General features: G+C 37.2%; 1 protein-coding gene across 1 annotated transcript in view; it reads left to right on the plus strand.

Annotated features, from left to right (window-relative positions):
* RFX7 (regulatory factor X7) overlaps window positions 1–15,508 on the plus strand; it is a 135,051-nt gene extending 119,543 nt beyond the window's left edge. The window contains exons 6-10 of the mRNA XM_043555358.1: window positions 1,959–2,075; window positions 3,333–3,417; window positions 4,181–4,388; window positions 7,360–7,655; window positions 9,365–15,508. Of these exons, the coding sequence (XP_043411293.1) occupies window positions 1,959–2,075; window positions 3,333–3,417; window positions 4,181–4,388; window positions 7,360–7,655; window positions 9,365–12,637 (3,979 nt within the window). The 3' untranslated portion in view covers window positions 12,638–15,508. The remainder of the gene's footprint in view (window positions 1–1,958; window positions 2,076–3,332; window positions 3,418–4,180; window positions 4,389–7,359; window positions 7,656–9,364) is intronic.
* The last annotated feature ends 10,939 nt before the right edge of the window (window positions 15,509–26,447 follow it).

Raw genomic sequence — 26,447 nt, forward strand, 5'->3', positions numbered from 1 at the left:
AAATGGGGTGGTCATATTCCAAAGTTACACTCAGGATTTGACAAGCACATTTTGCATTGATCATCTTGATGTTTAACTTTGCCAACCTTTCACAGATCCCTTCCACCAAAGCAAAAAATTTTGGTATACTAATATAATGAAAAAAACATGAAAACTTAAGTCCCAGAGGGAGAATAGAGTGGATATATTACATCTCTTATTAGACTCATTGTCCTGCTTTTCTTTATCTGGTGTCAGTTCTTTTAGGCATATATATATATATGCCAATGCTATCACAAGACCCTAGTGGGCAGTGTTTTCTTTATTGCCTTTTTATGTGTTTCTTTAAGGTTTTTTTGTTTTAAGTATGATGTACTTAATGTCATATTAAGACTTAATGGGACCTCTTAAATCTTCTTAATGCGGACAATACAGTGGTGAACCACATAGATATGGTCACTGCCCTGGTTGCACATATAGCCTAATGGAGGAGAAAAACGATAAGTAAATCAGCTGTTACGTAATTATTATAAGTCATGAAAGGAAAGAAACAGAGCACACTCTTAGATAATATGGTGAGGGTGTCACAGGAGAGCGCTGCTTTAGATAAGTGTTGTTAGAGACACTTTTGAAATAACATTTTAGCTGAGACTTGAAGAATAAGAAAAATAATCTTTTCAGGTTGTCAAGTCCCTGAAGTGCAAAAGAACCAACCTCATTTACATTTTCTTTCTGTGCTTATTTAAACCATAAAAATAACTGATTTAACTTGCTACTGGAATGGTTATGATTTGATGCAGTTCATTTAAATTGTCAGCACCCCAAAATAGTCACCTCTTCATTTTGTACCTTAAACCTGACCCCTGAACCACTCAGAGTGTAACATGTAGTCTCAAGTTAAATATAACATATTAAATCTCTCCCAGTTTGGCTTCTTAAATTCAGGTCACTTTAGGAATGTTGCCAGTGTATTCAGCAGTTTACAAGAACTGAAGTCCCCGTTAACATTATACCCTGTTCACAGTCCTTCCAGTTGTTTTCCATTGTTTCTTCTTCCTAAATCTCTTTTTGGCTCTTAGCTGCATGGCTTCATCAAGAAGCTGCTCTGGTCCATGCTGAAATTAGGGGTGAGGTGGGGAAATTTGATGGGATTACTTTGGAATTCCTCTGACTTCCTCTTTGGTGTTTCTCAGGTAATGGTTCTCTCAGGCCAGCAGTTATGAGGAAGGCTTTGGTAGCCAGGACAAGATGTGGGCCTTGACCTGCTGCTGAACTGGTAGAGGAGGGATTGGCTTTGTACCTATGACTGGCAGGTCTAGAGAAAAACAGAATACCTGATTCCAGTAGTAATTAAGACTTGGCTTGTTTCCCTGTTCCCACTTGAAGTTACTGCCTTACAAAGTACTTTTTTCCTGGCAATAATAAAAGTGGTAGGGGTGAAGAGAGAACACTGGACCTTGGAATTTCTCTGTGCCTTCATTTTTTTTCCCCTTATCAGTAAAATGAGAGTGTTGGTATAGATGATCCCTAAAGTCCCTTTTAGGTCTAATATATCATGTTTCTCTTTTAAGCCATATAGTTTTGTTTCTGATGTCTGACTTACATAATGTGTATATTGGGAATTATCTCCCTATATATTAACTTGATACATATGTGGAAATGTCGAGTCCTACTGGCTGAGCTGGATATGCTCATTTCAGAGTGCAGAGTTGGATTGTAATTGGAAAACTTTGTACCACCAGTATCTCTTACTACAAGTTTTTTGTATGCTGTTGAAAGCAGTGGTATTGTATACCCTGAGGATGAAACAAGCTAACTAAACCTGAGTTAGCCTCCAAAGAACAATCAATGAAAATTGTGGTGAATGACTTGAAGATGTGTTTTTTTATTTTGTCAGAGTAGTCAAATTGTATTGAAATAGCACTGTCCTATGTATTCTGAATTTTTTTGCTCTAAATTGGTACCTCCTTCTTTTGCAGGAGCTATTGCGACAATCTTGGTTACCATCCATTAAGTGCTGCTGATTTTGGAAAGATCATGAAAAATGTCTTTCCAAACATGAAGGCACGTCGCCTGGGCACAAGAGGCAAATCTAAATATCCTTTACCAGAATGGTTTTTTTAGTGATCTCTTTAGTAATCACTTATTACAGAACATCTGCTGTTGTAGTTCAACTAGCAACTATATTTAGAAATAAATTTAAGTCAACAGATACAAACAACTCTAAAGCTCTTAGTAGAATAATTGCAAACATTATTTTCCTGGCTATATATCAAACTGCCAGAGAAATAACAAATAGTGGTTTTAGGATTTTGTTCTGTCATTCTCGTGTGTTCTTACTGGTCTGATCTCCTTTTCTTCGATAATAAGAATTAACTGAGACATGCCAGAGTGCAGCAGTAGTAAGTCATATCAATAAAAGTGGAGAAAGATGTTAGCTGTCTTCTTCCTGTAATTTTGAAACGTAGGGATCTTCTTGGCAAAATGTACAACATTCAAGAAAAATTCTTGTGGAATTTGTACTGGAAGATTATATTCTCTTTAAAGTATTTTTCAGCCAACCATTTAAAGCCATATTAAAATTAAAGCCAGAGCATACAAAATGTCCCTCTTGTGACAGAGAAATGCTTAGTAGCAAACAGAAGGAAATGAAGATTAAGAACTTATTAAAGTCTTTCCTTCTCTTGGAAGAAGATTGTAAAATAGAGGGTCTCTGTATTAGAAAAACATTATTTCTCATTACTTAGCCCTTGGTCTTTTTCAAAGCACAGAAGCTCACTCCTGTGGAGATGAGAGGAAAGGGGAGGGAAGGGGCACTGCTCCAGGTGTTCTCTAGCCACTTGTTGCATGACCCATCATTGTTCCCTGTGTACAAACAAAAATGTCTTGATGGGTCTTTGGCATGTTACAGGTGATAATCCTGTGTGTTTCAGTGGAAAAAGAACTGAAAAGGTTAAAGCCCTTGTGACACTCTTTAAGAGTTGTTTTTGTCCCAGTGCCCTGGGCTAAAGTTTCCCTCTGGTGTGCCAGGTTTCCATCTGGATATTCCTTTCCTTCTGACCTGTTTGTTGCTGGTGGTTGGCACAGCCTATTAGGAACATTTATTCATAAAATTTATAACAGATGAAAATCATTTTGTTTCATTTAAGACAGTAACATTCTGCAGACTATTTCAGTTTGAAAAGAGTAAAAGTGTCCTGAGTTTATAATATTATGGTTGCTCTTACCGAAGAACTCTGAAAGTAGTTGTTATCTCATGTTGATTGTATTCTTATGTATGGCTACTTCTCAAATGCTAATTATATAAGCAGTTCATTTAATTTAGAATGCTTTAGACCTTAACTGTTTATTACATATTGCTACAGTGGACTAAGGAAAAAAGCCTTTGTTCACATGCCAACACTGCCCAATCTTGATTTTCACAAAACTGGAGATGGGGTAAGAATTCTGCCTTTTCTTTTTACTAAGTAGAGTCATGCCTTGTTTTCAGCATTGAAAAGCATACTGCATAGTCTCCTTTTGATAAAACCAGGGACCAGGAACTATGCCTTTTACAAAATATGTAAGACAAAAAATTTAACAGTGGCTGAAAAATGTTAAAATATCTGACTGTGACAACATGGCTCATGAAATTAGGGGTAACAAAAATCTAAACTGGTTTCTAGGTACATCCATGATATATATTGACAATAGGTATATTGTCAAGAGGAGAGATTAAGGTGTGGGATAATATATATATATATATATATATATATATATATATATATATATAGTATGAATGTCTTTTTTTTTCCTTTTTTATTTACTTATATATTTATCTAATACCACCTTGGTGTACAAAAGACTTGGGGTGGCCAAAAGTATAAAGAAGACAAAATATATAGCTAGTGGCATAGTTTGTTTTATTGATGTCAGAAGAGGCTTTTAGAAAGATTCACAATATCTCTTAGCCTTCATATATGTTTAACAACCATTTAAATGTTGTATTCATAGTGTTGCTGGTAACTGTGCCCTGGTGGGGATAGGGATAGGCCTCTTCTTTGCAAGGCTCTTATATGCCTGCCAGCAGGGCATTTTATATGACTTTGACCCGACAGATATAGATTGTGTCTTCTAATTAAGAATACATGTCTTCGATGTGCTTCAGTTTAATTTCTCTGAGTTTTCTTTTATATTAACTTTTCCTTTTTCCTTCATTTAGTTGGAAGGAGCTGAACCTTCTGGGCAGCTTCAAAATATTGATGAGGAAGTTATCTCTTCTGCTTGCCGTCTTGTGTGTGAATGGGCCCAGAAAGTGTTAAGCCAGCCATTTGACACGGTCTTGGAATTAGCCCGCTTCCTTATAAAAAGTCATTATATAGGCACTAAGTCGATGGCAGCTCTAACGGTAATGGCAGCAGCACCACCAGGTACAAAATTACCGTTAATAAGCTAAAACTGACAGATATTACTATATTTTAGAGTTGATAGCAAAAGAAGAGTTTCACCAGAGGACTTCTTTGTCTTTTTAGTGTTTGTATGAGTTTACTGTCACTTCACTTAGCACTAAGTTCAGATGGATTTGTTGAGCCAACAAAAATAGTAGTAATTATAGTCATTTCATTCTAAAGCTTAAAGCTATAGTTTATTTTTCTATAGTACATTTCCCTGCTGAAACATGAAACTTTCAAGATTTCCCGGTTGATATTCCATTAATATTTTTATTGCTATTTTAAAATTCAAAGAATATGTACTTTTAAGTATATGTGTGTCTAAATTAATAAATATTAGATAAGATTAAATGTTTTAAGTGACTTGCTAGATTCCTTTAGAAACTAATACTTAGGTTATTATAAAATATTATTAAATTTTATAAAATATATAAATTATAAAATGATAGTAGCGTTATTACAATATAGCAAAAGTGATTTTTTAAAAATATATATTCAAATGAGTATTTTTGTTTAAATAAGGATTTTTTCATTTGACAGTTTTAGGACATACTGGAATAAACGACTCTTTCCTAAATTAGTAACAAAGTATCTGTTTTGATGCAATTTTTAAATATCTCATTTCAGTCATACCTTATAAACTTAAGGAAAAGTCTAAGTTGTTATTACTCTAGGAAATTATAATTTCTGCGAAAAATATATTAATGTGAAACTTGTTTTCCAGAGATGATTCTTCTGATTGTTAAGTGTAAACAATTTTAAATCTACAATAGATTCATCCCAACCAGAATTACAGTTCCTTAAATAACTTCACTTTTTAAAAATTTTAATAGTTTTAACAATTGTCTTCCTTCCAGTTTATGTTTATCAGAAGATTTACATATTTGGGGGAGGGGTGTATAATTGTTCTGTCCTTTCATTTTATTGTCAATTGAGGACTCACTTCAAAATAATCTCTTACCGGAGCTTTGTCATGATTCTCTCTGTCTAGATTGTAAACTGTGACTTAAATCTGTTCGCTTACATATGAGCAGGAGAGTGCTTGGGTAGCCTTACCTAGCTAGGTAGCTTGTATATGTTACCTCATTTCTTCCCTCCAGCAGTCCTGGGAGGCATGTGATATTCATTCCCACTTTACAGATCAGGAAACAGGTTTAAGAAGGTTAAGTAATTTTGTCCATTGCCAGATAAGTAGTGGGACCAGGATCTGAATTCTGATTTGTCAGGTCTCACAGCCCAGGTTGGCTACGTTACTATACTGTCTTCTTCGGGCAAAATGAGGTTTTAAAAGATAATGGGCCCTTCAACTTTCCGTGTTCTCTTTCTCCTGCTTCTACTGATACCCAGATAAGTACTTTAATAAGCTGAGGACTTGGTAGGTATCATGGAACATGAAACGTTTCTTCCTTCCTTATTTTCACAAAGTCTGACTGAGAGAAGTGGTGAATGGATGAATGAATTTTTAAAGCAGAAGTGTAAAGAAAGATGTATTTTTAAGCAAAAATACTAAAAATTTCATGTATAAATATATGTTTCACTTTGTGAAAATAGCTTGGGAAGTTGTTACTTTAGCAATTAATTATATCATTACTCATAGCATTTTTAGACTCTTAAAATTTTGTTCTCAGCCACTGCCATATTTTTTAATACCTTTGGTATTAATTTAATTTAATTAATTAATTTCATACCTTTGGTAGTGATTAATGTTCAATCGTTTGAAGGTGAATTTGGTTTTTTATAAAAATAGTCTCCATATTAAGAACAGGTTGTGTTACAAATGTCCTTTTTGTAAGTCAGCTGCTTGGAAATCATTCCTGTCCAGAAACCCTGGCAGGAGGGAGACATCTGAGCTTTGAGCCGTTGGCAGAGGCTTTTGGGTGCAGGTGCTGAGAAGCCAGAGCTGAGGCTGGGGGCCAAGAGGGAGCAGTACAGTCTGAGATGGATTTGAAGAGGAAAAATTGGCACTAAGGTGATCAAAAGATGAGGGATTTTTGAGGAGTGAGCGTGTGGGAAAAAGTTTACAGTCACTTCTTTTTCTCCGTCCTGTTCCCCCTCCCCAAATTGTTGATGAAAAGCAGAAACTAGGCTGGGGAAAGGAAAGGCAAGGTGTACCAGCAGGATGGCGTGGTCCTCCCCTTTGCTCTGCTGTTTTTACCAACCACAGCTTAGTTTCTAATGATTGTAATGCTACACCCTAAATATGAAAAGAGCTTTTTAAAAAATTAACTGTATCACATCATCAGTCCTTAACTTAAAATGTGTCTCTTGCTTGGTTTATCATTCGTCTTTTCTCACTGTTGCTGTTACTACTGCTTTAAAAAGTTTTCTCAGTGACACTTTTTCAAAATATCTTAACCTCAGTTTTATTCAGAAGCTCTGCTTATTTCTCCTATGTCATACTGGAATAATTGTATAGTAACAGTTAAAATAGTCCCTCTTTTTGTAAATTTCTGGTAGAATTAAAGACTTGTTTTCCCTGTACACATTTTTCTAAATATGAACGGTTTCAGCAAATATTTATTGAATACCCCTTGTAGGCTGAATATTTAAATCATGAAAATGCATGAATTTCTAATTAGAGAAGGTGGAAGGAAATTTCTGACATCTGATAAAATGCGAAACCTGCTCCCTTGGCATTTATTTATCTTAGCTTCTGCATATTTATGTCATAGCTACTACTCTTTTCAAAACCTTCATCTTGTTATTGCTGATTTAATTGAAACTGTCACCTCATTTGAACCATATTTTAAGGTGTCAGTGAAAACAGTACTGACAAATGCTTACAAACTGAAAGTGTAACCCTTATGTTTTATTAAGAGATTGTGAGTTAAAATTTGCTGGTTTTGGTTGCTTTGTCCAGTAGATGGCTACATATTCAAAGAAATTGAGTTGTAACTGCCTTCTGTAAAACAGAGTATTTATTTTAGCTTTCTTTTCTGTTTATTTTCAGGAATTAAAGGAATTACCCAGCCGTCTGCTTTTATACCTACAGCTGAGAGTAATTCTTTTCAGCCTCAGGTGAAGACTTTGCCTTCTCCTATTGATGCTAAACAGCAATTGCAACGGAAAATTCAGAAGAAGCAGCAAGAACAAAAACTACAGTCCCCTTTGCCAGGAGAATCCTCAGCAAAAAAACCAGAAGGCGCTACAACCAATGGAGTGACTAATCTTTCTAATGGAAATCCTGCAATCCTTTCTCCTCAGCCTATTGGTATCGTTGTGGCAGCTGTCCCTAGTCCCATTCCGGTAATATCATTAAATAAGTGTTTAACCTCACTGGGATGGTGGGAGATCATTTGTTTAATTAAAAGGGGCACATGAGCGGTGCCTAGGTGGCTCAATTGGTTACGCATCTGACTCTTGGTTTTGGCTCAGGTCATGATCTCTCAGTTCCTTAGATCGAGCCCCGTGTCAGGCTCCACACTGACAGTGTGAAGCCTGGTTGGGATCTTGGGATCCTCTTTCTTTCCCTCTCTCTCTCCCCCTCCCCTATGCTCTCGCGCGCGCTCTCTCTCTCTCTCTCTCTGTCAATAAAAAATAAAGAAACTTAAAAAAAAAAATGGTACATAAGAAGGAGGCAATTATAGGTATAGATTCAGTACAAATTGATTTTGTGAGCACAAACATATTCAGCTTCAGTCATTTGTCTTTTAGTCACAGTATACGATGTTGATTACAAAGCAAGGTATATAATGAACATAAGTGAAAATACAGAGATTCAAGACATGCACAGTATGCATACATAACCAGTCAGAGCTTTATGTTAAAGAGGAGTCGTTTTCAGAATTGGTTCATCCCTAGCTAAGCCAAGATGATCAGTTGCAAACTTTTTTTGGTTTTTGGTTTAAACTCTTCTTCTTTTTAACATTCAAGTGGAGCAAAGTTGAATACATATTGATAAACTTTAATGTAGACTTATAAGCTATGGCTTGCTGGACATAGGGCCTTGGACAAGTCTCCCTTAGCTATTCTGAGACTGTTTCCTTATTAGCAAATAGAGATTATAGTCTTCTATCTCACATAACTGAGGTTATGGTAAAGGGGCTTTTAAAATGAGAGTGCATGGGGTGCCTGGGTGGCTCAGTCGGTTAAGCGTCCAGGTCCAGGTCACGATCTTGCAGTTTGTGAATTCGAGCCCCATGTCAGGCTCTGTGCTGACAGCTCAGAGCCTGGAGCCTGCTTCGGGTTCTGTGTCTCCCCCTCTCTCTGCCCCTCCCATGCTCATGCTCTGTCTTTCTCTGTCTCTCAGTAATAAATAAACATTAAAAAAAATTTTTTTTAAATGAGAGTACATCATGCTACAACAAAGTGGTATTTTATGTTATTATTGATGGTATTGTTGAGATATTTTATCAAATTTGTTTTTCTTATCATCATCATTATCATGTCATTAAAACGTGGTATACCTGGTAAGCATACTCTTATGCTATTCACTATAGAGAAAATTTGTAGAGGCAGTAGTTTTATCTGAGACGTTATCCACAGTGATTTAATTACTAATGTCCAAGGTAGATGCATTTACAGGACAGTTCCCCCACCGTTCCCCCATGAGTGAGTCGTTTTCTTGGCCCAAAGGTAGATACCTTTATAGTTGCATGTTTCTTCAAGATTTTGTCATCTCTTCCTATCACCTCCTTAAAAATGATTATTTTGGCAAGTATTCATCACAAATGTGAAGTTTTTAGTCTTGTTTATTGAAAAGTATCTTAATGTTTTTCTTACATATTTTTATTTGATAACTATATTGCACTGTGTTGCATCTTTTATAATATTTCTGTGTCTGATACTGGTCTAACATCATACATATATAGAACTCTCGTCTAAGAAAGGAACTGTTTTGTTTTTTTTTCTTAGCATTACATTTATTAATGCCTTCATACTATACAGACACATGAATTGCTGTTTATATCCTAGACTCGTTAAATCTGACTTTTTTGTTTTCCACCTTTTAACAGGTCCAGCGAACCAGGCAGTTGGTAACTTCACCAAGCCCAATGAGTTCTTCTGATGGCAAAGTTCTTCCCCTCAATGTACAAGTGGTCACTCAGCACATGCAGTCTGTGAAACAGGCACCAAAGACTCCTCAGAACGTTCCAGCCAGTCCTGGTGGGGATCGTTCTGCCCGGCACCGCTACCCTCAGATCTTACCCAAACCAGCTAACAGCAGTGCACTCACCATTCGCTCCCCGACTACTGTCCTCTTTACTAGCAGTCCCATCAAAACCGCTGTTGTGCCCACTTCACACATGAGTTCTCTAAATGTGGTGAAAATGACAGCAATATCTCTCACACCCAGCAACGGTAGTGCCCCTCTTAAACATTCTGCCTCAGTAAACAGTGCTACAGGAACAACAGAAGAATCAAGGACCATTCCACAGATCAAGAATGGTTCTGTCGTATCACTTCAGTCTCCTGGATCTAGGACCAGCAGCACCGGGGGATCATCTGCTGTGGAAGTCAAAATGGAACCTGAAGCATCATCAGATGAGCATCCTGCACAGTGCCAAGAGAACTCTGATGGGACAAAAGCTCCCAAAACAACACCTAGTGCCCTTTTGGGGCAGAAAAGTAATACAGATGGAGTAGTGCAAAAACCTTCAAATGAAGGAGTCACTGAAGTAAAAGCAACTAAGGTCTGTGACCAGAGGACCAAATGTAAAAGTCGCTGTAATGAAATTCCACCAGGCACTTCAACAGGCAATAATCAAAGCACTATCACTCTCTCAGTTGCCACTCAGAACTTAACTTTCACCAGCACCAGCTCACCAGCTAATGGTGACTCAATAAATAAAGACCCTAAATTATGCACTAAAAGTCCAAGAAAGCGACTGTCTTCTGCATTGCAAGAGTCCCAGGTGCCTCCCATAAAGAAACCAATTGTGGAACAGCTTTCTGCAGTTATCATAGAAGGTCAGAAACCAGGCAGTGTTGAGAAGGACCAAAAGGTTCCACATTCAGGGAAAATAGAAAGTTCAACAGCCGGTGCTCAGATTCCTAGCAAGGTATCAATAAATGTCAATTCACACATAGTGGCAAATCGACCCTTGAATTCTGCTCTCATTGCTAGTGATTCAGCTTCCGAACAGCAAACACCATCATCATCTCCAGATATCAAAGTAAAACTTGAAGGGAATGTCTTTCTTTTGGACAGTGATTCAAAACCAGATGGCAGCTTTAATTCAAACGAATGGCAACAGGTCAGTAAGGATTCTGAGTTTATATCTGCCGGCTGTGAACAACAACAAGATATCAGTGTTATGACAATTCCTGAGCACTCTGATATCAATGACTTAGAGAAATCTGTTTGGGAATTAGAAGGAATGCCACAGGATACATACACCCAGCAGCTGCATAGCCAGATACAAGAATCTTCTTTGAATCAAATACAAGCACAGTCTTCAGATCAGTTACCTCTACAGTCTGAACTGAAAGAGTTTGAGCCTTCTGTTTCCCAGACAAATGAAAGCTACTTTCCTTTTGATGATGAGCTTACACAAGATAGTATTGTGGAAGAGCTGGTGCTTATGGAGCAGCAGATATCAATGAACAATTCTCATTCTTATGGTAACTGTTTGGGAATGGCCCTTCAGAGTCAGTCAGTAACTCCAGGAGCTCCAATGTCATCTCATGCCTCCAGTACCCACTTCTACCATCCAATCCATAGCAATGGCACTCCGATCCACACACCCACACCCACTCCTACTCCAACGCCCACCCCCACCCCAACCCCAACTCCAACATCTGAAATGATTGCTGGGTCTCAGAGTCTGTCCCGGGAGAGCCCTTGTTCCAGGCTAGCCCAGACCACACCTGTGGATAGTGCTTTAGGAAGTAGCCGGCACACACCCATTGGTACTCCACATTCTAACTGCAGCAGTAGTGTCCCTCCCAGCCCTGTTGAATGCAGGAATCCGTTCGCATTTACCCCAATAAGCTCCAGTATGGCGTATCATGATGCCAGCATTATCTCAAGTAGTCCTGTGAAACCAATGCAAAGACCCATGGCCACACACCCTGACAAAACCAAGCTTGAATGGATGAATAATGGGTATAGTGGGGTTAGTAATTCGTCAGTTTCTGGCCATGGCATTCTCCCAAGCTATCAGGAACTAGTGGAAGACCGTTTCAGGAAACCTCATGCTTTTGCTGTGCCTGGACAGTCTTACCAGTCTCAATCCAGACATCATGACACTCATTTTGGTCGTTTGACTCCTGTCTCTCCTGTGCAGCATCAAGGTGCCACTGTAAGTAACACCAACAAACAGGAGGGTTTTGCAGTCCCTGCCCCTCTTGATAATAAAGGAACTAATTCATCTGCCAGCAGCAACTTCAGGTGCCGGAGTGTGAGCCCTGCTGTTCATCGCCAACGTAATCTTAGTGGAAGCACCCTGTATCCAGTATCTAATATCCCCCGATCTAATGTGACCCCCTTTGGAAGTCCAGTAACCCCAGAAGTTCACGTTTTCACAAATGTTCACACAGATGCATGTGCCAACAACATAGCTCAAAGAAGTCAATCAGTTCCATTGACGGTCATGATGCAGACAGCCTTCCCGAATGCTCTTCAGAAGCAAACAAACAGTAAAAAAATAACCAGTGTTTTGTTGAGTAAACTTGATTCTGACAATGATGATGCAGTAAGAGGTTTGGGCATGAACAACCTGCCCTCCAATTACACAGCCCGGATGAATCTCACTCAGATTTTGGAAACTTCCACTGTTTTTCCTAGTGCCAATCCACAGAATATGATCGATTCCAGCACTTCTGTTTATGAATTCCAAACACCATCTTACCTCACTAAAAGTAATAGCACCGATCAGATCAGTTTTTCTCCTGAAGATAATCAAGCACAATCAGAAATCGGAGAGCAACAATTAGATTTCAATAGCACTGTTAAAGACCTGTTGAGTGGAGACAGCTTGCAATCCAACCAGCAGCTGGTAGGTCAGGTAGCATCTGATCTCACTAATACTGCGTCTGATTTCTCTAGTGATATCAGGTTGTCTTCTGAGCTCTCAGGCAGCATCAATGATTTGAACACTTTAGACCCAAATCTACTGTTTGATCCAGGGCGTCAGCAGGGACAAGATGATGAAGCTACACTGGAAGAATTAAAGAATGACCCATTATTTCAACAAATTTGCAGTGAATCCATGAGCTCTATGACTTCATCAGGTTTTGAGTGGATAGAAAGCAAGGACCATCCTACTGTTGAAATGTTGGGTTAAATAGTGTTTTATAATATGTAGCACACTGTATCTAAAGACATATGTATTGTATTTGTCTTAATGGAAGTGCCTCCCGCAGCAGAAACACTTAACTATTAATTGTGACATTTTAAAAGAGTTTGCTGCAGAAGTGGTTTCTTCTTCAGTAGGAAATGGTTAGACTTGCCTCAGTTCTTAACAAGTTTCTGAAGACAGTAGGCTGTAGGAGAACAAGTATTAGGTTTTAAATTTTATAATGTTGCCCCATGTAATCACATTGTTGGCTAGTAAGCAATTGACTAACCAGCTTTTACAAGAGCAGTCTAGATCTTTATTTTGTGTGAGTTCATTTTAATTCATCAGTTGATCTGCACAGAATGTAGAGGAAACCATTGATTTTAGGTATAGGCTATTTTTTTGTTGTTGTTGGCATTATCTTTTACATATGAAATCATAGCTAAGGTAAATTGTAGAGAAGAAGGTCTTCCTTGAAACAGGGATAATATTCAGGTTATTATCGGTATTTAGGCTTGAAGCATAGAGCTACTGTAGAATGAACAAAATCTCCGTAGGGCTTTCTGGGACTTCAGTACCATTTGCACCTGCATTTTGAAGGGCTTAAATAGGAGAAAATAATGGAAAATTAAATGTTAATTTAAGGAAAGCAAAAGCTGCACTAAAATTTTTAAAAGGAAAAAGTAGTAGCCATTTATATTTGTGACTTTGCATTAGTCTTATTTTAAAATTTAATTTCAGTATGGAGCCAGCACACACACAGAGACCTGCATACACGTGTGAGTGCACGCGCACACACGAGAACTCCAAACATTGTAGAATCTATTACTAGGATAAATACAAGCATGTTAGAAAAACATTTTATGTTTTATTGTTTGGAAATTGAGATAGGGGAATTTAGAAAGAATAAAAGCATTTTCTTAGTTCTATCACAACGGCTACCTGCACATATTAAAATTCTATTTAAGATTTAATTTGAAGTTTTTTAATTATAATATTCTTAAGTCCTCAATTTAGTGACTGACTCCTTCACTCCTGAATATAGTCATACACGTTGATCATGGGATCCAAATAAACAGGAAGGAGATGACATAAAAAACAAACAAACAAACATTTCGCCACCTAAGGTCTGAAGCCACAAATCTTTATGTCTCTGCTAAAGGGGACATCAATAGTACTTGAAGAAGAGGAGCATTTTATTACATGCTTAATTTATTTATTGTGATAACCACAATTGCAAAAGAAGCACTCAGGATTTGTTTTAAAATGTTTCTCTGTTTGGCTCCCATTTTGTTTTATGAGTAATTATTTATGAATTTCTTGTTGACACAAATCTGCTCACTAGTCCGCTCCGTTTGAGTGAATTTAGGATTTCTTTCAAATAGATTTCAAAATTGCCATTAAGTTTTTAAAGCTAACATTAAACCATTGCTATGCTACTTTGAGCCTAGCTAAGCTTTCCTTTACCTTAATTAGCAAGCCAATGAGAAGACTACAATCAATGAATATTTAACAAATGTGATGAAGGGTTTAATTTAATAAGGTTTCATTGCTCAATAAATTTGCAAGATAGGGTATTAACATATTTTGATAAATAAACGGTGCTAGGGTTGGCTCAGAGGTTTATATACTGATATGTCCTAGTTATTGGCGTTTGTGTGTGTTTGCTGTTATTTGATTTAATGATCTGTTAGGTATTTTTTCTTGATGCTAATTATTTCTTCACTGTACATTGAGACACAGCACTACTGCACACCAAAGTATGCAATACCCAAAGGAAACTGTGTGATTTCTTGTAACAAATGATGGGAGCCTTTCTAGATGAGATACTCTGAAAAGGAGATTTTGAGGCCATTCTAATCCCTTGTTTACATTATTAGCTTCCTACTAATATAAAAATAATGGAAATCTTTTTTTATAAAAATATAAAGACTGGAGGATTTTTAACCCTCTGTACAGTATTGCAGCAAACACTTTAAATTTGGCTGAATTCGTCCAGCAAACTTTCTGGGGTTCATATATTGCACTAAATTTGTTGAACCTGTGGTAGGCACATCTCTTAGGATAAATGCAACCAATACAGTCCACAGATTAAACTTTTTAAATGTGTTTCATTATGAAAAGACAAAATGTCATCAAAGTGACAGGTAAAATTGTCTTATGTAGCAATGTGCATTGATCTCAATGAGATATTTCTATTTCTTATTCTCTTACATGAGAATATTACAGCAGGAAGAATTAAGTTTAGTTTGCTTCACCATGTTAATACATGATCACAAAATGTGCATGAGTGTTATTGACTTATCTTGTACAGTACTAGGTATTCCTGTAACCACTTTTTTTTTTTCTTGGCTGTATTGAAACTGGTTCAGTGTTAACCAGGCAAGCATAGTTATTCACGAGTTATTTACTTTTTTATGTTGACTAATTCTGCTTAGTTATTGTTGAATATGTTCTTTTCTCAGATTATTTTCATTGTTTTCATGTTTAAAACATTTTTCATACTGTTTATCATGATAAGACTTCATGAAGTAAATAATTTTGCATATAATTGCAATAAGCACTGACTTTTGAACTGAAAAGAAGGAAAGTGTTTTGTTTTTTTTTTTTGTGCAGTGCATCTGAGGTTCATATAATAGTCTTGTACTATAATGTGCTTTACTACACCATAAATGACAAAAAACAAGCCCTGTTTCATGTTTTCATTTAGTGCAAAAAGTCAGATTTCCCCAGTGTTTTGTTGTCTGTTGTACCTGCTGAAACTCCAGTAGTTGAATATTGCAGTAGCATTTCAGTTCTCTTTTTTTATTGAAAGTGCTCAAAAATTGTTTTTTAAATGTTTTCAAAAACAATTAAAAACATTTTATATTAAACTGACTGGGTCTTAAGGTGATTTGTGGGATCCATCTTACATAGGCAGTGTGCCGTTTTCAAACAGACCTGATGCCATTCTTCCTTAGATCTCATGAAATTCATAGATGGATAAAAATCAGCACAAGGCTGAACAGGGCTGCTAATCTTCTCTCTGTTATTAATCCAACAGGATACACAGGTCTGATTTTATTCATCAGAACTCTGCTGTTCACTTAGGATTTATTACTGATGAGTGGTAAATGGCACGGAGCTTTATGTTATCCCCAAACATCTTTGCTTTTGCTGGTTCACATAATGTTTGCTTTAAAGTGCTAGTCTGTGGAGTACCTAGGTATGTATATTTTTGAAGCTTTGAATAGAAGTATAGTGGGAAAAAAATGGAGAAAATTCTAAAGCACAAGTGTGCCCAAAGCAGCATCAACATTTTGGTGAGCCAGAAATACAAAACACGCTGAACTTGTAAACTGGAACCTGAGCTGTAGGTATGGAATCAGAAAGAAGCATACAGAAATTTCAACTCAAAAAAGGAAGAAGAAAGACATTTCAACTCCTAACTCCTACAGAGTAATGAAACCAGGGTCTGAGATGGAGTTTCCACACTCTTTTGAAATAACTGCATCAACAACCAGTGCCTGGGGCTATATAACTTATATTGTAGCCGGGACCTGAGCCAAACGGGCTGTTCATCTGTGTGATCTGTGACGGCCCCACTAACACTACAGGACTGTAGCCATGACTGGGCAGTTGGTAGAAGCAATTATAAAAGGAAAGAAGAGAGTAGCGATTGAGAATGGGAGAGGGAAAAGCAGGAAGACTCCTACACAAAATGAGCCTACAAACCAAAATTGTAAAGTACTTGAAGAAAATGAAACTAATCCTAAGAAAGGCAATCTGCACTTAAATAAAAGTAATGAACTACCTAGATGTTGACTTAAAAAATAGGTGCGTTAGGATTCTCAGTAACAAAAAGTTGTTTTAATAAGAGCAGGTAAACAAAACAACTAGTGGATATAGTGAACCGATAAAATCTGGGGGAAAAATACTGTGTATCTGAGGTGCTTTGGGCTGCACATAACAGGAAACCTAACACTGGCTTGAACCATAAAGACATTTAGCTTAATTTTGAAGATAGGAGGTTCAGGGTCTCATTCAGTGGCTCAATGTTCTAAAAAATGTTGAACTCTTAAGAACTCGGTTTCTGTTGCATTATCTTCAGCTTTGCTTTTCCGTGTCTATTGGGTCATGGTCACAAGGTAACTGCCATACCTCCAACTTTTATATCTGCATACATCCTAAACAAGGTGGTAAGGAGCAACTCCCAGCCTTGTACCAAAAAAAAAAAAAAAAAAAAAAAAAAAAATCCTTACCGGAATCTCCTATTAGACACTCCCTCCTCACCCTCCAACCCCTCATTTAGTCTTGTTGGGCAAAACAAGATCAAAGGTCTACCTGAAAGCCAGTTAGCTTAGATTTTGTTTTTAATGTTTGTTTATTTTTGAGAGTGAGAATGCAAGAAGGGGAGGGGCAGAGAGATGGGGAGACAGAATGAAGCAGGCTCCGAGCTGTTGGCACAGAGCCCGACATGGGGCTTGAACTCCCGAACCGTGAGATCATAACTTGAGCCAAAGCCAGACTGAGCCAGCCAGGCACTGCTAAAGTGAGTTCTATAACCTGGGAAAGATACTAGGGACTCAAGATCTTGTGCCCACATTAGAGGGGCTCACAGTCTTGTAAAGAACTAATTACATGTTTTTCGAGAAGTACCAATCTTAGATAGATGTGTGCGTGTATCCCAATACAATATGCTATATAGAAGAAAAGGTGAGAACTCACACTCTGAGGAGCCAAGAACAGGGCAAAAGGATGATAGTAAGGACTACATTTAGAAATAGCTGTTTACTGGTGTAAACTGGTCTCCTGCCTTCCCTCTCTGAGTTAAGCAATCGGGTATTAGTATCATAAATGCAAATTGCCTAAGCACCTATTATGATAATAGAGCCAAAATTTTTATTTTGCTGAATATATGAAGTAGAGATTGATTTTGATGTTCACTGCTATAAATGAATTTTTTTTAATAGAATGGGATCATTTATCAGTATCTGAGATTTTTTTTAATATGTGTATGACCAGCCCTGAAGCTATAATCAATCTGCTTCCGAGGCTGGAAGGGTAAAAACAAAAAGGCTAGTCTTTTTAATATAAATTTTATTTCTAAGAAGTACTTAATTTTAGAGAGAAGGGAGAATAAATAAAATGTATCATGAGAATGGTATTGGTATACATAGAATATTTCCTTGCATGAGACCTTCTATTAAGTATTTTGCACATACTCTCATTTCCTCATTGGAATAATTCTGAAAGAATATCATTTTTCAAGTGACAGAATTTTAGCTTGGGGATTAACTGGTAGTGGTAGCAGCTAATAACAGGAAGAGCCAGGATTATAACTTGGTTCCAAAGCCTAGTTCTTAACCATTATGCTGTACTTAAAATATTTGTTCAAACTACCTACTGTAGTAGTTTGATTTGGTGGCTTTTGTGACATTTTTATTCCGGCTTAAAGTTTAGAATTAGGTTTGATTTTGTGGAGATTTTATTTCTCTTAAACCTCCAATGCTTACATCTCTTACACTTCTTTTCACTTTTGTTGCTTTGGGATTTCACCTGTGTTTTGTAACTTTAAGTTCCTTTTCCTCACTTCTCTCCATAGAAATACCTGCCCTAATGTATTGGAAGTCAAGGGAGAAATAAGATTTAAATACAAAATTGGATTTTACACACAACTTTTCAAGTACATTTCTTAGAGGTATACCTAATCATTGATTTTTAAACCACTTTTAAAATTTCATCAGGAAATAAAAACTAGGCTGTTTGTTGAACAAATGACAGAGCGTCTAAACTATGTCTGTCTCTGTGCCTGTTGCTGGAGAAGACACCTGCCATTTTGAAATTTTACACAGTATAATGTGAAGACTCAAACAGGATTTCAGTATGCAATGAGGTCACTGTAGCAGAGACTGCTGTTTGCCACTAGGCATCAGCAAGAGACCACATTCACCAGTTTCCCTTGTAAAGTGGAGCCACTTACAAAGTACTCAACCAAAAGGATGTCATCAAAAGGTTTGTGTGCAAATTGCTTTGAAGTGTACTTGCCCTCCTTCCTCCCTGCTGGCTGGAATGCCCGTGTGATTAGTAGAACTCTAGAAGCTCCCTTGGTCTTTGAGGTAATGCCACACACTAGGGATGATGGAGTAACAACATGGAAGGAGCCCAAGCGTCTGATGACACTGAGGGAAGCTGTGCTGACTGCTTGCCCCTGAATGTGTTTTACATGACGGAGCAATTTCTTCCTGGTTTAAGTCACAATTATTTTGACCATTCTGTCACTCAACACAAATCCCAATTATAACCCAGTGTAGCCACAGAAGGTTTTCAGCAATAGTGGGAAATGTTTGATTAGCATGAGGATCACTAAACCATCATGGATTCCCCTGAAGAATGGCAAACTGCATCTCTTTTTCATTGGAATTGGTAAATTATGAGAGGATCTTAAGAAAGAATACCCTGATTTTTAGCACAGTGTTTGAATACGGTTTCATTGCGGTCCAAAAAAAAAGATAAAATTAGGTGGATTATAGATTGCTTAAAGAACTGAAGGGAATTAATGAATCAAAGTGAAAAGCATTACAACATTCTGGTCTTTGATTTCAGACCTGGTTTTAAGACTCAGCTCTGCCAATTATAACCAGGATTCTGGGCAAGTTGTTTGAATATGTGTTATGGTATCCATCGAGAGCATTTTCTAGTGGTGGGCCACATGATTTGGGCCTGTTTAGTATTTGTCCCAATATCTTGAACGAAGACAAAAAGTTTTCTATGGCAGATACTGTGGACTGGCTTGCTCAATTTCTGTTCCAGCCTTTTCCTGGTATGCAAATCCTGGGGATCCAAAAACTACATTTTTTTTTTTACTTCATCATAGCTTAGGTTCTGGATATGAATTACATTCTACTAAATTCATTCCTGAAAACCCCGGCAGATGAAAATGAAGCAGAAGCTATCCTACTTGTTTTCAGTGACTTCCTTGCAAACAAGCTCACTGTGACAAAGTTTTCAGCAGCCATGTGTTCAAGTTCATTCTTGAGATTCTTAACTCTCAAGGGACCACATTACACTGCCAAGTCTCCAGTTCTGTGAATGTCAAGAAGCAGTCAAGAGGTGGCAGTGATGGCAGCAGCAGCAGTATCTGTACCTTCCTGGTCTGGCTTCCCCATCGCTGGAGCGACTCCAAGTATGAGCTTATTTCTTTGATGGTCAAATACCATGTTGTTCTAGGAGTCGTTTTTGGAGGCACAGGCTAACATTTATGTATAAGCACCAAATTCCCTGTATTAAATTCTGCTTAAAATACCTAGAATAAGCATTTCCTACTTTTAACATATGCCTGTAGGCTAGGAGTCCAGAACATCGAAAATCTAGACCCAGCTCTGTCATTCTTTTCCCCTTTCTGTACTTTATTAAGAATAAAGATCACTGCCCTGGTTACTTCCCAGAATCTTTTATGAAGTTCAGTAGCATATGACCATATATTGTAAACCCTGTGTATAAGCTATTATTGTTATAAATGCCTACATAAAAGGATAGACATTTATCTAAGAGTGGGGGAACATTCTTCTTCTTTTCAGCACTTAAGTGCTATGTTGTACTTGAAGCCACAAACTAACATCCATCAGGAATTAAAATAAGAATGTTTATTCAGACAAAGGGCTGAACTTTGTATTTAGGTAGATGGCCATAAACAAGAAATTACTTAAAAAAAATTAACTTAGGCCAACCTGTTGTCATCTGATCACATTTGTTTAACTAGTATCTACATAGATAATTTAAATCATGAGATTTCTTTTATTTGAATTTCACATATTTGAAATGCACAGTTTAAATATCCTACACAAATCCGTCCCTAGTTCAATATGATCTCTTAATTTTTCACAATCTAACCTCACCTTCAGAATGGTTCTGAAATGGCTGTCTCAAAAATTACTGGTGATTTTGTAATTGTGACACTATTCTTTTGTTTCTTTGACTTTGTATTCTGATTCACTCCCTTCCCCACCCCCACCCCCAAGTCTTCATTCTTGGTTTCTTTCAGGTATCAGCTTCCACTGCCTATTATTTAATATAGAAGTCCTTTGACATTTACTATTGGCTTTTCTCTTTTTATTCAATTACTCTCTCTCTCCTTAGTCATTTCAAACACTCCTACAGCTCTACCTGATGGCTTCCAAATCTAAATTCTCAGATTTGACCTCTCTCAGATATGACTCTCAGTCTCGAAATCCAAATGCCCCCAAATTGAAATGCATTATCTCAGGGGCGCCTGGGTGGCTCAGTCGGTTAAGTGTCTGACTCAATTTCTGTTTAGGTCATGATCTCACCATTCATGGGTTCAAGCCCTGTGTCAGGCTCTACGCTGACAGCGTGGATCCTGCTTGGGTTCTCCCTCTCTCTCTCTCTATCTCTCTGCCCCTCCCCAGCTCTCCCTCTCAAAAAATAAAAAGTTAAAAAAAAATTCATTCTCTTTCCCCAGCCTTCACCCTTTCCTATTACCTGCTAATTATCATCATCGCAGTCACCCAGCTGAAACTTCCGTGCCCTTCCCTTCATCCTCTCCTCAACATCAAATTAGTTTCCAAGTCTTATATCTTTGAAGTACTTATCTCTTTGTTCCTTCATCTCCTGATCCTGCCTTGGTACACGATGCATTTCTCACCTGAGGATTACTGAATTCTCTAATAATTTCTATGGAGTGTCACCATAAAAATATTTAACTTAAAAGTCTTTGATATTCATTAGTCCATATTCTTCATATATATAAACAATAACCAGTTAGAAGATATAATGCAAGAGAAGACCCTTTTTATGGTAGCAACCAAAAAAGTTAAATATCCAGGCATAAACTTAATAAGAAATTATGCAAACTTTATATAAGGAGAGCTTTTTAAACACTTTTACTGAAAGACACAAGGTAGACCAGAAGAAATGAGATGAGAAACTGTTCTTAGATGGGAAGCCTCAATATCATAAAGATATCAATACTTCCTAACTTAATTGTTAAATTTAACATGATCCCAACAAAAATGAAAATGGTTATTTTCTGGAGCTAGACAAGTTGAATATATATTTAAAATAAGAACATAAACAATTATAGTACCAAAAATAATCTGGAAGAAAAAAAAAACAAAGCTGTGTTTGAGGGGATAACCCTACAAGGTTTTAAATGTGCCAAAACTCCTATCAGTAATGTCAAATTAAAAAATTGTGGGAAGATATCTTTGTGACCCATATCACATAAAAAGAGGTAGTAACTCTAATATTAGCAAAGAGCTCTTAAAAGGAGGAAGAGAGAAACCAGAAACCCAATAGGAAGTGGACAAAAGATACGAAACAACTCACAGAAAAATAAATTCTTAAGCATGAAAAACAAATATTCAACATGTTTCATCAAAAGAGAAATACAAATTAAAACTATATCAAGTTACCACTTCTCACCTATCAGGTTTGCAAAAAGGTCTGTTTGACAGCATCCTCTGTTGGAAACATTGTGGGAGTATGGGCATTCAATATTGTTTCCTTGCACGGTTTCTGAAGAATCTACTAGAGAACAAACTTCAGACATCCAAATGACTAGAGACACATCGACATGAGGACTGGTGGTGAGCATTAAGTACCTATTTACTTGCAAAACAAAGACTACATGAAAGTTAAGGAAGAAATAATATACTATGTATTGAATATATATCTGAAAATGTTTATAAAATGCAACTTTAGAAAATGGAGAGGGCATATGCAAACAACTTTTTAACTTAATAAACGATATTGGTGGTGGTAGAATGGGTGATTTTGCTGAGACTGTTGTGTGTATAGTGCAAGACAATGCAAACAATAACTGATAGTTAATTCTGTTGTCTTCCCTGTTGTCCCTGAGAACCTGGATTCTCAAATGAAAGGGGATACCCATGTAAGACAGAAGATGTTAAGTAATAATAATAATAATAATAATTAAGAAGAAGGAGAAGAAGAAGAAGAAGAAGAAGAAGAATTCTGAAAGTATCAGAATGAACTCATGGAACATCTTCCCATACAATAGTAAGGAAGCTACCAAAGACTACTGAGGCCATGTCAAAAGGACTTAGGAGCCAACTTGAAGAAGCTGCCACTGGCCAAAGATGGGATAATTGTTAAATAAGGATAATAATTTCAGTGGCTTTTATTTATTTTTAATTTTTTAAAACGTTTTTATTTTTGAGACAGAGAGAGACAGAGCATGAGCAGGGGAGGGGCAGAGAGAGAGGGAGACACAGAATCCAAAGCAGGCTCCAGGCTCTGAGCCGTCAGCAGAGAGCCCGACGCGGGGCTCAAACCCATGGACCGTGAGATCATGACCTGAGCGGAAGTAGGACGCTTAACCGACTGAGCCACCCAGGCGCCCCTCAGTGGCTTCAAACATTTAAAATATGTTTAAATCTTTGAGTTTTAATGATCCTAAAAGATTAATTGCTCTCTTTTTGAAGATGGTAGGTAACCAATCACTATTTTTAACTTTGGGTAAAGGGAAGGAATCCAATACTTATTGTGCCTTTCCTATGTGAGCTGTACCAATGGGTAACTGAGTAAGATGAGGGGGAGTTGCTCTATATAGAAATATTCTAGCTAAAAAATAATGGAGAGATAAAATTGATAAATCATCATTTTGCAATCCCTAATGAATTGAAACGGTCTAAACAATAGGCATCAACGGCTACTAATATCATGAAAAGAACAACAGAAGAACATAACCCACAATGAAGTAGTCTTGCCTCTAAAAATTAAACTGAAATCTAATCAAGTCTCTATATCCAAGTACCAATTGATGGGAGGTACGTAGATTATGAAACACTGTATGATGGAGATGCAATCAGTAAAATCCAGAGTCTAGGAAAACTAAAAATCAGTCAAGTTTCTTTAACAAATTCTACAAGGGGAAAAAAAAGAGTAATGGAAGGAGAACTTGTAGACTTTTTAAAGAGCCATATGAAAGCTCATATTAAATAAAATAGATGAAACTATAGTTTTTAGAGATGCACATTTAAGTGAGAAAATATAAAGAAAAGCAAGGAAATGATTACCATAAAAATCAGAATCAGTGGACAGAAAGAGGGCTTCTGGGGTGGCTGCCAAAGTTCTGTTTCCTCACGTAGGTGATGGTTACAAGGGTGTTTGCTTACAGTAATTTATTGAAGTACTAATTTATTTTATGTGACTTTCTGTATCTGTGTTATATTTTTCAGTTTAAAAAATTTTCAGGTACTATGTTAAAAGTTGACAGTTATAAGGAAATTCAGGATAACCCAATAACTCTACATGACTCAGAAACTTTTTCTTTAGTGAAAAATTCTAGGTAATAAGTGTGGAAAGAGTGATAAAATTAGAGAGTCACCATTTTACAACCCCTAGTGAAATAGAAGTTTCAGGCAAAGGTCATCAATGAATGAAACCAATAGGTAGTAGACAGATAGGAAATTTTATAAGGGAAGAATCAGGCTGTTACCACCTGAATGCACTGATCAATCTTAGGATTATTATTAATAAATGTAGGGCAAGCAGGCATCAGGTAATTTCCATTTGTAAGAAATTCAGGACATAGTAAAAGAAGTTAACACCACCGGGAAGCAACTGGACCAATCCAGAACTGGAAACGTTCTACGGAACAACTGACATGGTTTCCTCAACAAGTCAATGGCATAAAGAGAAAAAAAAAACTGGAATGAGGAGGGCTGCTATGGATTAAAATAGATTTAGGAGCTATAAAAACCACATGTGATGTGTAGACCTTGTTTAGAACATGATTCAAACAAACCTGCTTATAAAGACATTTTTGAGATAATCAGAGAAATTTTAATGTGGGCTGGGTATTAATCGATCCCAAGGAATCATTAGGTGTGATAATCGAATTTTGTTTGTACGAATATGTCCATACTCTTTAAAGATGCATACTAAAATATGTAGAAGTGAAAACACAGGATGTCCAGGATTTACTCTGAAATACTTCAATAAAAGGAGGATATAAGAAGAATGATAAAATCTTGACAATTTAGTCTGGATCTGAGTTTATACAGACTCATTGTTTTGTTTTGTTTTTACTTCTGTATATGTTTGAACATTTTTAATTTAAAAGGGTTTTTACGATTCTCCATTCTATTAAATAAGAGATTTAAAATACATAACTTTAAGTGCAATCTCCCTTGGGTGGTATACACAACACTGTACAATCAGTTCCTTCAAGTTGTGTGAGCTGAAAAGGGAGCAGGGATAGTTTCCCTAAAGGAAAATCAGGGTGCTCTTTCCAGAAGAAGGGAGTCAAAGCTAGGCAAAAAACATAATAGATGCTCACTATTGTTCCCATGAAACTTTTTGAGCTCCATCTTAAATAATGTATCCAGCCAAACAGAACCACTTGCTATTTCCTGAATAGAGCACACACTCCTATGCCTCTAAATGTTGCTCAGGCTATTGTATTTTTTTTAATAAGAGTCATTCATATTTGGGGCGCCTGGGTGGTTCACTCAGCTGAGCATCCAATTCTTGATTTCAGCTCAGGTCATGATCCCATGGTTATGGGATCAAGCCCCGTATCAGACTCCATGCTGAACATAGAGCCTGCTTGGGATTCTACCCGCACCCCCTCTGTCCCTCTCCCCAGCCCACACACACACACTCTCTTAAATTAAAAAAAAGAAAAAAAAAAAGAGTCCTACTTTCCTTCAAAATCCACCTAAACTGCCATCGGAGGGGAAGGTTTTGCCGCCCATTCCTATAAAATAAGAAGATTCCTGTAGCACTGGATTCAGGCCTCTATGGTAGTATTCAGCCTTGTATGGGCAAATGTGTGTGTTCATATTCCCCACTAGACTGGAGGCCCCTTAAAGGCCCCTTTCATCGTATGCCTCAAAGCACAGAGCCCAGTGACTTGTAGGGCACAATCTTTGTTTGCTGAATTGAATTGATACAGTGTTTCTCAAGAAGGCACAAAGTATCAACCTAAGAAATTGTCATCCTTCATAACAGCAAATAAATAGAACATTTATTATCTAATAACTCTTGCCTCTTTAAAGACATTGGATATCCTTTTCATTGAATAGTAAGTCTTAGATCTCAATTGTCTATAGTCATGATGCCTGCTTTGAGATCTGTAGGGGGAGAAGACTTAAGAAGTGTTTGCATTTTGAAATATGTTCATTTCTTTGCCAGCCATAGCAGATGGCCACCCTTAGTGCTTGTAACAGAAATTTAACTGATTTGACAATAGCCTTATGGTCTTTCTGGTAGGATGCCAAGTATTTGCATTAAATGAATCTTTGATTAAGCTACTATTTTATCATGTGGGTCAATGAGTGGGAACATCCTCGAATCCAATTGAATCAAAATATATTTTTATTTTTAATTTGGTGACTGGAGTCTACTCTAGTCTTTATGAAATTATGTTATGTAAATATATTTTTTTTAATTTTAATAAACCCCCCCTTTAAAAAATTTTTTTAATGTTTATTTATTTTTGAGACAGAGAGAGACAGAGCATGAACGAGGGAGGGTCAGAGAGAGAGGGAGACACAGAATCTGAAGCAGGATCCAGGCTCTGAGCTGTCAGCACAGAGCCCAACGCGGGGCTCGAACTCACAGACTGTGAGATCACAACCTGAGCCGAAGTCGGCCGCTTAACCGACTGAGCCACCCAGGCATAGCCCCCCCCTTTTAAAAAGAGTCTTGACATAGACCGGTGTTTGCATGTGCAAATCAGAAGTGTTTCTCTTTCTTGTCTGGTGAGGTGGTCCTACATTGGGAAGGTGGGCTTCCTTCACCTATAAGAAGGGAGCAGGAGGCTAACATTCATTGAGCACTGTGGTAG

Source organism: Prionailurus bengalensis, chromosome B3, assembly GCF_016509475.1.
Source record: "Prionailurus bengalensis isolate Pbe53 chromosome B3, Fcat_Pben_1.1_paternal_pri, whole genome shotgun sequence".
Classification (NCBI taxonomy): domain Eukaryota; kingdom Metazoa; phylum Chordata; class Mammalia; order Carnivora; family Felidae; genus Prionailurus; species Prionailurus bengalensis.